General features: G+C 43.7%; 1 protein-coding gene across 8 annotated transcripts in view; it reads right to left on the reverse strand.

Moving 5' to 3' along the window:
* The window catches only part of KIF16B (kinesin family member 16B), a 279,760-nt gene that overhangs the window by 44,442 nt on the left and 222,606 nt on the right, over window positions 1-12,712 (reverse strand). For all 8 annotated transcript variants that reach the window (XR_009689993.1, XR_009689992.1, XM_061125978.1 and 5 more), the window contains one exon: window positions 9,797-9,886. Coding sequence is in view for 6 of the 8 variants with exons in the window: in XM_061125978.1 (XP_060981961.1) it covers window positions 9,797-9,886 (90 nt within the window). In the remaining 2 variants the exon portion in view is untranslated. The remainder of the gene's footprint in view (window positions 1-9,796; window positions 9,887-12,712) is intronic.

Raw genomic sequence — 12,712 nt, forward strand, 5'->3', positions numbered from 1 at the left:
GATGAGCTATGCTTTTGTCTTGATGGACTCTCAGACTATGACCTGGACCCACAAGTAAACTTCACAGACATTAGACATCAACAGAAAACTCTGCCTCATCCATAGAGAGAAGAGGATATTTAATGGGGCTCTGTTTCCGAGCACATAACTTCACTGGTATCTAAAAGAGTTACACTGATTTTAATAGAGTGGAAAATGCACAGTTTTCATACAGATAAAGCACACTGCAGCAGTGATTCACATGACCAAATTTCAAAGGCATGCTCTCTGGCAGACACTGCACGGTTCTTTGTAGTTACTTTCAATAACGTGTTTCATCTGAGGCTCTCACGATCTTTTACAAACTAGCTGTGGCGTAATCATTTTATAGATGTGGACTCTGAAAACACAGGGTTTAATTTGATGAAGATTTCATACGAGGTCAATGAAGGGGCACGGAGAAGGGAAGCCAGGAGGAGCACTATCTTGCACAATAAATGTCAGTGCATCAAGGGGACAAACTAACTCAAAACAGAAGGCAAAGCTACTTAGGATCCAGAGGAAAACACTAAGATGACAGAACATAGATAGATAAAAATAAAACAACAATTTTAAAACCCTTGAATAATGCAGCACCTCCATCCAGGGAGCGCTCAGCCCACACACACAAGTGAATCTGGAAACAGACTGAGTGTAATGCTTACATACAAGCCCGGTCACCTGCAAGCAGCCTGCTCATCTTCAGTATTATTCAGGATGAATAATTTAGTTTTCTTTTTTTGTTCTGAAATTTGTCACCATAAAAAATAATGGATTAAATTTTTCTGTGATTTTTGCTTTTTCCCTGCCCACAATCCCCACACCCCAGAGTTTCAGGGAATCCACTGACCTCTCATCCTTTCAATTCACAAGTCCACTTTGTGTGTAAATACCCCAGAGTTCCTTCTATTTTCTTCACAGACATATGTTACACCTACTAACCAACAACCCCTGCCTGTGTTAACTGGTTCACCACCCGAGTGTATACAAAGCATCCCTTAGGGGCCCTTCAGTGGACATCATCCTCCTTAAGGAGACATTACAGTAAATAATTAAGCAAATGAAAGTGAACAAACAGGGAGATTAGAAGACTTAGCTGAACGACGCATAAGGAATTCTTAGGACCCTCTCACTAATGGGGTGAAGGCTCTCAGGGGTCTCAGTCACGCCGTTTCTGCATGCTTTCCCTAACCTTGCTTTTTCGCAAACTGGGTCTTTAAGGACAGGTGAACAACTACGAGAGTTCTTCCCAGAGACAGTCAGCACTTGCAGATAGGTAGATATCTTACAGAATGTACAGGGTGGTCTTCACAACAGTAAAAATCCGGAAACTGCCTGAGGGGCCGTCAAGTGGATTCTTGGAACCTGATCAGCTGACACGCCAACTGTTACCAGGCACCACTGCTCATGGGAAGATGATTCCTCGCTTAACAAGTAGATAAACTGTTTGTGAGCCAGGGAAACCATAGCTATCTGGGAGGAAGCCACAGCTTAAGGCTTCTCTGAGTGAGGTGACTCTTATAATTCAGCATGTCCCGCATGCAGATTCTGGACATTCTGCCCATGGAGCTGTTCCCAGAGAAAGTGGCTCTCTTTTGCCTAGGATTCTATATAGCAGACTGGTTCCTCAGGCCTCCCCACACAGGTCTCTTACCACCTAAATTATTATACCCTGGGAGAGGTGGGGCAAAGACAACAGCGCCTAGACAGCCATGCGGACTGTGGGGTTCACTGCGGCCAGGCCCTCCCTGCGCCTGGGCCCTGCTGGGAAGCAGTGATCTCTGTCTTACATCGTTCCTGGGCCACCCGGGCTGAGCAGGGCCTACAGACCGTGTGGAGGCAGCTGATGACATCAAGAAGATTCACATTAGATATAGGGATGGAGGTCATACGAACAATAATAAGAGTGACTATAATGGACGAACACTTAATACATAGATTCTTGATCTCAAATCCCAACACACACTTGGCAAAGAAGGCTACACCAAAGAAATGTCAACTTTATGAAAAAAAAAAAAATAAAGCTGATATTCAAGCTTCATCTTGAAAATCTTAAATGGACAATGCTGTCCTCTCAGCAAAACAAGACTGACTGTGATCTGGAATGACATGCTACTGTGTACTTAGAGATAATGCTTCTCCTCATTTCTGTCTGGATATTGTTTGGTTAGAAATAGGAATCAGAGTTGAGCTGCCTGGGCTTCTGCTCACAGGCTGTGTCACAAGAGGCAAGTCTCGCACTTCCAGCAGAGACCACGAACGTCAAAGGCAGAGCACAGCTTGGCAGGATGCACTCAGTGAATGGTGAGATGTCCATCAGAGCCGAGGCCTCGGAAAAGCTCCTTGGTGCTGGTGTAGTCCCACAGGGCTTGTGATGAGCTCAGCTTCCCTTTCTCCAGGCGGTGTTGTTTTAGGATCTCACTACGTGATTTCAACCACTACTCATATTCCCTCTTCTCTTTCAAATTCATGCGTGCTGTCTGCAGTTTCTCTTTCATAAACTGTTTTTTGTCCTCAGAAGGAAAAAACCAAAGTCGTGAAGCTGGACTCAGCATGGAAAAGCAACTTCCAGTCTTCGTTATTTACATCGGGAGTCCATCTTCAGGAAATGGGTTTCTGGGAAAAGACGCCTATTAACAGAATGGAAATTCCAGCCGGGCTTCGATATTCAGACCCTCCTTTGCAGCACCCAGTGTGATGGGTTTCCCGTGGCCCCACTGAGTCTCGGCCCTCCTCTCTACCACACTTGCCCCTTTTTACAGGGCTTTTAATTCTGGAAACATATTGAGCTTGGTCCCACCCCAAGGCCTTTGCACTTGCTGTCCTCTCACCTTCACATGAGCTCACCTCCAGATCTTCAAGCCTCCGTTTCTTTCCGGCACTGAGATCTCAGCTCAGTCTCACTCTTCTGAGATCAGCTTTCTCACCAACCCTTCTACAGCAGCCCACCGCCCAGCTCACACTGTCGCAGTGATTCGTTGTATTTCCCCATGGCACTTAGCACCATTGAAAACCCTCTTATTTACTGGGTTTCACTTGTCTGTTTATTGCACATTTTCTCTGACTCATGAGAGGATGGGTGCAGTAGTGTCGAACACAACGGCATGCACACTGCAGGGCTGCTTCAGACAGATTTACCACCGGATGAAAGGGGAAACCACCTCAATTTTTTTTTTTTTCCTTTGAAAGCCACTTAATTTTTTCAGCATTACGTAATACACTCTTCTTCCTTCTGAAAATAATTTTACACATGTGATCATCTCTGTTCATTAATTTTCCCATTAATTTTACCACAAAACAGCTTCAGTTCACAGGTTAACTTATTGTTGACCTCAGGTGACTTGTCTTCTACTATATCTTTAAAGATTGCTTGTGTCGGCTCTAAAATTTTCTTTAAAACGTTGATTCAGTCAGTTCAGTCGCTCAGTCATGTCCAACTCTTTGCAACCCCATGAACCGCAGCACACCACGCCTCCCTGTCCATCACCAACTCCCGGAGCCTAACAAAACCCAGGTCCATTGAGTCGGTGATGCCATCCAACCATCTCATCCTCTGTTGTCCCCTTCTCCTCCTGCCTCAATCTTTCCCAGCATCAGGATCTTTTCAAATCAGTCAGCTTGTCGCATCAGGTGGCCAAAGTATTGGAGTTTCAGCTTCAGCATCAGTCCTTCCAATCAACACCCAGGCCTGATCTCCTTTAGGATGGACTGGTTGGATCTCCTTGCAGTCCAAGGGACTCTCAAGAGTCTTCCCCAACATCACACTTCAAAAGCATCAATTCTTCAGTGCTCAGGTTTCTTCACAGTCCAACTCTCACATCTCATACATGACCACTGGAAAAACCACAGCCTTGACTAGATGGACCTTTGTTGGCAAAGTAATGTCTCTGCTTTTTAATATACTGTCTAGGTTGGTCATAGCTTCCCTTCCAAGGAGTAAGAGTCTTTTAATTTCACAGCTGCAGTCACCATCTGCAGTGATTTTGGAGCCCCCAAAAATAAAGTCTGACACTGTTTCCACTGTTTCCGCATCTATTTGCCGTGAAGTGATGGGACCAGATGCTATAATCTTAGTTTCCTGAATGTTGAGCTTTAAGCCAACTTTTTCACTCTCCTCTTTCACTTTCATCAAGAGGTTCTTTAGTTTTTCGCTTTCTGCCATAAGGGTGGTGTCATCTGCATATCTGAGGTTATTCATATTTCTCCCGGCAATCTTGATTCCAGCTTGGGCTTCATCCAGCCCAAGCGTTTCTCATGATGTACTCTGCATATAAGTCAAATAAACAGGGTGACAATATACAGCCTTGATGTACTCCTCTTCCTATTTGGAACCAGTCTGTCATTCCATGTCCAGTTGTAACTGTTGCTTCCTAACCTGCATAGAGGTTTCTCAAGAGGCAGGTCAGGTGGTCTGGTATGCCCATCTCTTTCAGAATTTTCCACAGTTTGTTGTGATCCACACAGTCAAAGGCTTTGGCATAGTCGATAAAGCAGAAATAGCTGTTTTTCTGGAACTCTTGCTTTTTTGATGATCCAGCGGATGTTGGCAATTTGATTTCTGGTTCCTCTGCCTTTTCTAAAACCAGCTTGAACTTCTGGAAGTTCATGGCTCAGGTATTGCTGACACCTGGCTTGGAGAATTTTGAGCATTACTTTACTAGCGTGTGAAATGAGTGCAATTGTGCGGTCGTTTGAGCATTCTTTGGGATTAGAATGAAAACTGACCTTTTCCAGTCCTGTGGCCACTGCTAAGTTTTCCAAATTTGCTGGCATACTGACTGCAGCACTTTCACAGCATCATCTTTTAGGATTTGAAATAGCTCACCTGCACTTCTATCACCTCTACTAGCTTTGTTCGTAGTGATGCTACCTAAGGCCTCCTTGACTTCACATTCCTGGATGTCTGGCTCTAGGTAAATAATCACACCATCGTGATTATCTGGGTCATGAAGATCTTTTTTGTATAGTTCTTCTGTGTATTCTTGCCACCTTTTCTTAATATCTTCTGCTTCTGTCAGGTCCATACCATTTCTGTCCTTTATTGAGCCCATCTCTGCATGAAATATTCCCTTGGTACCTCTAATTTTCTTAAAGAGATCTCTAGTCTTTCCCATTCTATTGTTTTCCTCTATTTCTTTGCACTGATCACTGAGGAAGGCTCTACTCTCTCCCTGTTATTCTTTGGAATCTGCATTCAAATGGGAATATCTTTCCTTTTCTCCTTTGCTTTTTGCTTCTCTTCTTTTCACAGCTAATTGTAAGGGCTCCTCAGACAGCCATTTTGCCTTTTTGCATTTCTTTTTCCTGGGGATGGTCTTGATCCCTATCTCCTGTACAATGTCACGAACTGCTGTCCATAGTTAATCAGGCACTCTGTCTATCAGATCTAGTCCTTTAAATCTATTTCTCACTTCCACTGTATAATTGTAAGGGATTTGATTTAGGTCATACCTGAATGGTCTAGTGGTTTTCTCCACTTTCTTCAATTGCAGTCTGAGTTTGGCAATAAGCAGTTCATGATCTGAGCCACAGTCAGCTCCCGGTCTTGTGTCTGCTGACTGCATAGAGCTTCTCCATGTTTGGCTGCAAAGAATATAATCAATCTGATTTCGGTGTTGGCCATCTGGTGATATCCCTGTGTAGAGTCTTCTCCTTTGTTGTTGGAAAAGGGTGTTTGCTATGACCAGTGTGTTCTCTTGGCAGAAGTCTATTAGCCTTTGCCCTGCTTCATTCCGTACTCCAAGGCCAAATTTGCCTGTTACTCCAGGTGTTTCTTGACTTCCTACTTTTGCATTCCAGTCCCCTATAATGAAAAGGACACCTTTTTTTGGGTTTTAGTTCTAAAAGGTCTTGTAGGTCTTCATAGAACCATTCAACTTCAGCTTCTTCAGCATTACTGGTCAGGGCATGGACTTGGATTACTGTGATATTGAATGGTTTGCCTTGGAAACAAACAGAGATCATTCTGTTGTTTTTGAGGTTGCATCCAAGTACTGCATTTTGGACTCTTTTGTTGACTATGATGGCTACTCTATTTCTTCCAAGGGATTCCTGCCCACAGTAGTAGATATAATGGTCATCTCAGTTAAATTCACCCATTCCAGTCCATTTTAGTTCACTGATTCCTAGAATGTCGACGTTCACTCTTGCCATCTCCTGTTTGAGCACTTCCAGTTTGCCTTGATTCATAGACCTAACATTCCAGGTTCCCATGCAATATTGCTCTTTACAGCATCGGACCTTGCTTCTCTCACCAGTCACATCCACAACTGGGTGTTGTTTTTGCTTTGGCTTCATCCCTTCATTCTTTCTGAAGTTATTTCTCCACTGATCTCCAGTATCATATTGGGCACCTACCGACCTGGGGAGTTCATCTTTCAGTGTCCTATCTTTTTGCCTTTTCATACTGTTCATGGGGTTCTCAAGGAAAGAGTACCCTTCTCTAGTGGACTGTACTGATTAGAACTATTAATTTCTCTGCAAATTTGTTTAAATATCGCTCACCTGAAATTTCAACTATAATGCCATTTTATTAGAAAGCATCCCTAAAACGTCCTTATACTACTTCTGCCCATCACAATTTACTGATATTCTTCCTAGAATACCTGTACCTCACTACTTTTTTATTTTTTCATTTATTTTTATTAGTTGGAGGCTAATTACTTTACAATATTTTGCCATACATTGACATGAATCAGCCATGGAACTTGTGTTCCCCATCCCGATCCCCCCTCCCACATCCCTCCCCATCCCATCCCTCTGGGTCTTCCCAGTGCACCAGCCCTGAGCACTTGTCTCATGCATCCAACCTGGGCTGGTGATCTGTTTCACATTTGATAATATACATGTTTCAGTGCTATTCTCTCAGATCATCCCACCCTCGTCTTCTCCCACAGAGTCCAAAAGTCTTTTCTATACATCTGTGACTCTTTTTCTGTCTTGCATATAGGGTTATCATTACCATCTTCTGAAATTCCATATATACGCGTTAGTATACTGTATTGGTGTTCTTCTTTCTGGCTTACTTCACTCTGTATAATGGGCTCCAGTTGCATGCACCTCATTAGAACTGATTCAAATGTATCCTTTTTAATGGCCGAGTAATATTCCATTGTGTATATTTACCACAGCTTTCTTATCCATTCATCTGCTGATGGGCATCTACGTTGCTTCCATGTCCTGGCTATTATAAACAGTGCTGCGATGAACATTGGGGTGCACGTGTCTCTTTCAGTTCTGCTTTCCTCAGTGTGTATGCCGAGGAGTGGGATTGCTGGGTCATATGGCAGTTCTATTTCCAGTTTTGTTTTTTTTTTCCCCAGTTTTTTAAGGGTTCTCCACACTGTTCTCCATAGTGGCTGTACTAGTTTGCATTCCCACCAACAATGTAAGAGGGTTCCCTTTTCTCCACACCCTCTCCAGCATTTATTGCTTGTAGACTTTTGGATAGCAGCCATCCTGACTGGCGTGTAATGGTACCTCATTGTGGTTTTGATTTGCATTTCTCTGATAATGAGTGATGTTGAGCATCTTTTCATGTGTTTGTTAGCCATCTGAATGTTTTCTTTGGAGAAATGTCTGTTTAGTTCTTTGGCCCATTTTTTGATTGGGTCATTTATTTTTCTGGAATTGAGCTGCAGGAGTTCCTTGTATTTTTTGAGATTAATTCTTTGTCTGTTGCTTCATTTGCTATTATTTTCTCCCATTCTGAGAGCTGTCTTTTCACCTTGCTTATAGTTTCCTTTATTGTGCAAAAGCTTTTAAGTTTAATTAGGTCCCATTTGTTTATTTTTGCTTTTATTTCCAATATTCTGGGAGGTGGGTCACAGAGGATCTTGCTGTGACTTATGTCAGAGAGTGTTTTGCCTATGTTCTCCTCTAGGAGTTTTATAGTTTCTGGTCCTACATTTAGATCCTTAATGCATTTTGAGTTTATTTTTGTGTATGGTGCTAGAAAGTGTTCTATTTTCATTCTTTTACAAGTGGTTGACCATTTTTCCTAGCACCACTTGTTAAAGAGGTTGTCTTTTTTCCATTGTATATTCTTGCCTCCTTTGTCAAAGATAAGGAGTCCATAGGTATGTGGATTAATCTCTGGGCTTTCTACTTTGTTCCACTGTACCCCACTTTAAGTGATAACTGCAACATTGCATGCATATTTTTAGAGTGTCAGTTATTGTTATATTTTCCTGGTTTATTGTCAAGCCTGTCTGATATAAATTTAAGATGCAGAAGAGAAGACCTTCTGGTTCTTGTCTGCTACTTATATTATGAGAATTTACAAAAATGTGCCTATGTAGAATGGCGTTGAACTAACGGCACTGAAAGAACTGATGTGAAGTAAGTAATGGAATGAAGTTACACACACACACACACACATTCCTGGTAAAGTTTGTATCCTTTTGTTTCAAGTAAATTGCTTCTCCACCTACTACTGGTGTGGGAATTTAGTAAGCTAACATGAAAATCTATACATTATTAAAGTACTGATATAGTAACTTACCATCAAGTAGTTAATGAGCTGCAAAGCTCACTGCAAAAACCAGTTGCTCTGTACATTTAATATGTACACAATTACTTCTTCTTATTGTCAAAATTAACTTGGGATAGGAAAAGTAAACTGCAGAAACAAACTTAATAACAACTTTGATGTAGTTACCTTCAGAACTGAAGCCTCTTGGGAACACTGAGCTAAAATTCATACCTGAAGCTTCTTCAATTTTTAACTGCATACTATTATGACAATGACTTAACAACAGAATTTCAGAGATAACTCAGTTTTTCCTGGACCCAAGATTCTTCTGCACATCAAGGAGTCACGTTATTTATAAAAAGGAATTCTTCTTTATGTTGTGTATCAGATAACAGACAGTAGAAGCCACGGAGGAAATACTATGTAATTAACATGAAACAAGCTAGGGACACATGTACGATTAAATTATTTTTAGAATATCATAAGAAACTATAAAAATAGGGCTAAACAGCCACACTTAGGGAAAGCAGGCTGAAAAGACAATGACTAATGATTGATTTATAGTCAGTTCAATCCAAAATTCCCAAAGAGCAATGCCTACACAAGGCTTCCTTTAATTGGAGCAAAAACAAACAAAAAGTAAGAATAATGTGTATCTCTTGGAAGATCCACATTAATTTTAGGAATACCTTCTTTTGCTGAAAAGTATTAAAAAACCAGTGTTTGTCCAAATTTTTAAAAAATGACTATTAATGTATCCACACACTCTGGGCATCTTATCAGATGCATGCAATGCCTCCTTACTTCTAGATAATTCTGTATTTACTATCCATCTCCCCTGCATGTGTGATGGCAAATTAACTTTTATGAGTTTACTCCTCATTATGTGGAAGTCTAAGCATTAATGTAGTCTTTTTTTAAGGGAAAAAGGGGCAAATTCATACTGAAAAATGTATTACTATTTCATTTTTATACATCTCACTCATGGTTGAGAAGTTGTAAATTGATCAAAATAATTATTTAAAATACATCATATAATTAATGAAAAGGACAAAATTCACTTACTGTTCCTTACTATCACCAAAATTCTGTGTTCAGAAAGATGTCTAAATTGTGTAAAATACAAATGTAACAGAGAACAAAAATCAAAAAGCTATCTTTGAAAGATGAGTGACTGAAGTAAAACTTGGTGACATGCATAAGCTAATACCTAAAGAGGAAGGAGGGGGCATTGACAGGGCAGCCAATGGCATTTACTTTTTAAAACAGATCTTCTTAATTGAAAATAACTATGTCATAACTCACCTCTGCATACTTCAGTTTCAGTGTTTTATGCATTTCTCGGAAACGACTGTATCGTCTGAACACGGTCCACGTCTCATCCAGGACAGTGATCTATTCATGGGGAAAAGTGAAACAAATCAGCATTAATTAGAGGAAAAGGTGACTCAGTTTCTTTAAAATAATTTACAAATTAACAAAAAGTGATTAGCATGTAAATTTCCCCAGAAGTGAAAACATTAATCTAGCGACACAAATCAGCCTTATAAATAACAACTGTGCTCTGCTGACACATGCATCTCTGCTTCCCAAATCTTGTTAGGAGCAGGATGCTCCCCTGTAAAGTGAAGGACAGAGTCCCCTCTTCAGGGCTTATCAGAAGTTCCCTCAGCTCTCCACGTGGGGCACAGAGAGGAAACGTCACGGCAGGACCTCTCAGAGCGCTGTGCCCACACAAAACGTTTACACTCTTATATAAAATGTAGTGTCGGTTCCAGATGCCACCACCATGGACAAGAGAGAAGCAGCAGCAGCAAAAAAAAAAGAGAAGGATGAGGAGAAGGAAGAGGGAGGGCAAAGGAGGAGAAGGTGGAGGACAAAGAGGAAAATGAAGAAAGAAAAAACTGTCTGCATGCCAGTGGTCATTAGCATCAAAACCCACACTATCACCTGCTTTGTTTCAGAGGAAGACTTCCCAGTCCAGCCTCCACCCGGCAGAGGCACTTCCTGTCCCTGTTGGATGATGTGTCCTTTGGACACTCTGGCACCCATCAGTCATACACCAAGGTCACGGGGACCTGAAGAAGCTGGGAGACACCACCCTCCTCTGTGGTCGCACTTGAGTCACCAATTCCCATCGCACCCCCACCACTGCTCCAGACCCATGTCCCCAGCCGGGCGACGACTTTTCTTTAGATGTCGCACAGCAACTTCAAGGTCAGCTTGTCTGAAACAAACCCATCCACTCTCCCCGGTCTGAACTCCGCTTCATCTCAGTGCCGGTCACGACCACCCACTGAGCCACGCCAGACGGACGCTGGTCCAGCTGCCCCACACACCACAGTCAGACAAGCCCCGGGCCCCGCGCCTTCCTCGGGGTTCTACCTTCTCAGCCTTTGCCACCACCGCCAGCTCACTCTGGGCCACCAGGTCCCACGTGGCCTTGGCTGAGCCTCCCACAGTGTCCCTACCCAGCTGCCCCTCCCATCCCTTCCCTGCACCACTGACGGGGAGCTTTCTAACACTTAAATCTGATCCTTCTACCTCCACCCGTAAGTCCCCAGAAGCTTCACGCCGTTCCTAGAAAAAGACCCACATTTTAGACTTGTGCCCCTCCAACAGCCTCTGCCCGCAGGTGTCTTCGCTCACGGGCACCCCCTATAAACCGCACACTCTTTTCCACGCTGGCCTCTGTAGGGGCCACACCCCTGAACCAGAAACCTCACCCCGCGCGTGAGAGGAACACCCTCCTCAGGCTGGTGATTCAGCCTGATTCGCCCACATGGAAACTCCTGGGGGTGAGCAGGGAAGTCGGGGATCAGCAAACCACCGGGATCAGCAGGGGCAGGACACCCATGCAGAGCCCTCGGGAGGAGGGGCAAGCCTTGAGTCTCAGCCTCAAGGTTCGCTCATTTCCCCAAGTGGCAAATGAGACGATTTGGGATTGTACAAGGATGTACGTTTCAGAACGTTCATCATCTGGCTCTAGATTCATCATTTACAACAAAGCTTCAATTGTAGCAGCTTTCTTCCTGTTTCCTTTTAAAAAGATATTTAAATAAGGGAAAGAAAAAAGATAAGTATGTTAACAAAAAAGCATTTAGCAAAAATGGTACCAATGTCACTGAAAGTTGGGAAATACTGCCCCTGGGAGCTCGGCTGGGGGCCTTCTTCCAGGCTCTCTCCTTCTCAACAGACCCTACCGAGCACAATCAGCAAGAGGGGGAGGGCTTCCTTAGGGCAGGAGCTCAGCCATTCACCAGCCTGGCTGGACACAGACCAGGTGGGCGTGATACTGCCTGCTTGCCAAGAAAGCCCAGCAACGAATGGAACCACACCTGTGACCTGGGAGCCGTAAGATGCTGGATGCTCCCCGGGAGACCATTCTGTCCTGGAATTCTGGAATCTACAGAAAGTCGCAGAAGCAGCCTGGGTCCCCCTCCTCCCTCAGATGCTAATGCTCCCTGGATCTCTGAGTGCTTCCACTGTTCCTCTTCAACTCACAGTCAATCATCTGCAAAATCCCCCCATTCCTAGCCTCTTTCGGGAACATCCCCTTCACCTTCACTCTAACTGGTCACCAGGGGACCCCTCCCCCTGCAGCCCTCTCAAGTAGGGACTCTGTTCTCCCCACACTCTGCAACCCATCATCCCGGGAGGTCGGTGGACGTGCTTGTGTTTCCACCCGACTTTTACACCACTGCTCCTCTGCCCTCTCTAAACGGCCCCACGTGAAGACCATGCCTTCAGATCTTACCTTTATCCATCCTTCTCACAGGCAATTCACCTCACTTACATCCCCGACTCCTTAAACATCTTGGGTTTTGCTCACTGTCATCTGCTCCCAGGCTACAGAAGTCCTGCCATGAATCTTGGTAATTAAATCAATGACAGATGATCCCTCCAATGCCCTGACCTCCTGTTCTTTGACTTCTGTCCTGGTTCCTTCCTCACCCAATGGGAAAACCATGGGCAATCAATACAACCATCCCCTTACATTCAACCCCAAATCTCTTCGTCCTGCTCTTGTAATTCCCGCGACTAGGCTAAACCACAACCTTGGTTAAATCCGACTGTCTGCTTACTCCTGGCCTGCAGCTGTCTAGCAGGATGGGGCTGCAGGAACACACACCACCGAACAGCCGCCTGGTCCTAATTCAGTCACAGTCACCATTCTGGAGTCAGGCAGGATGTCTCCCACCAGTTGGTTACGCCATGTTT

Source organism: Dama dama, chromosome 23, assembly GCF_033118175.1.
Source record: "Dama dama isolate Ldn47 chromosome 23, ASM3311817v1, whole genome shotgun sequence".
Lineage (NCBI taxonomy): Eukaryota > Metazoa > Chordata > Mammalia > Artiodactyla > Cervidae > Dama > Dama dama.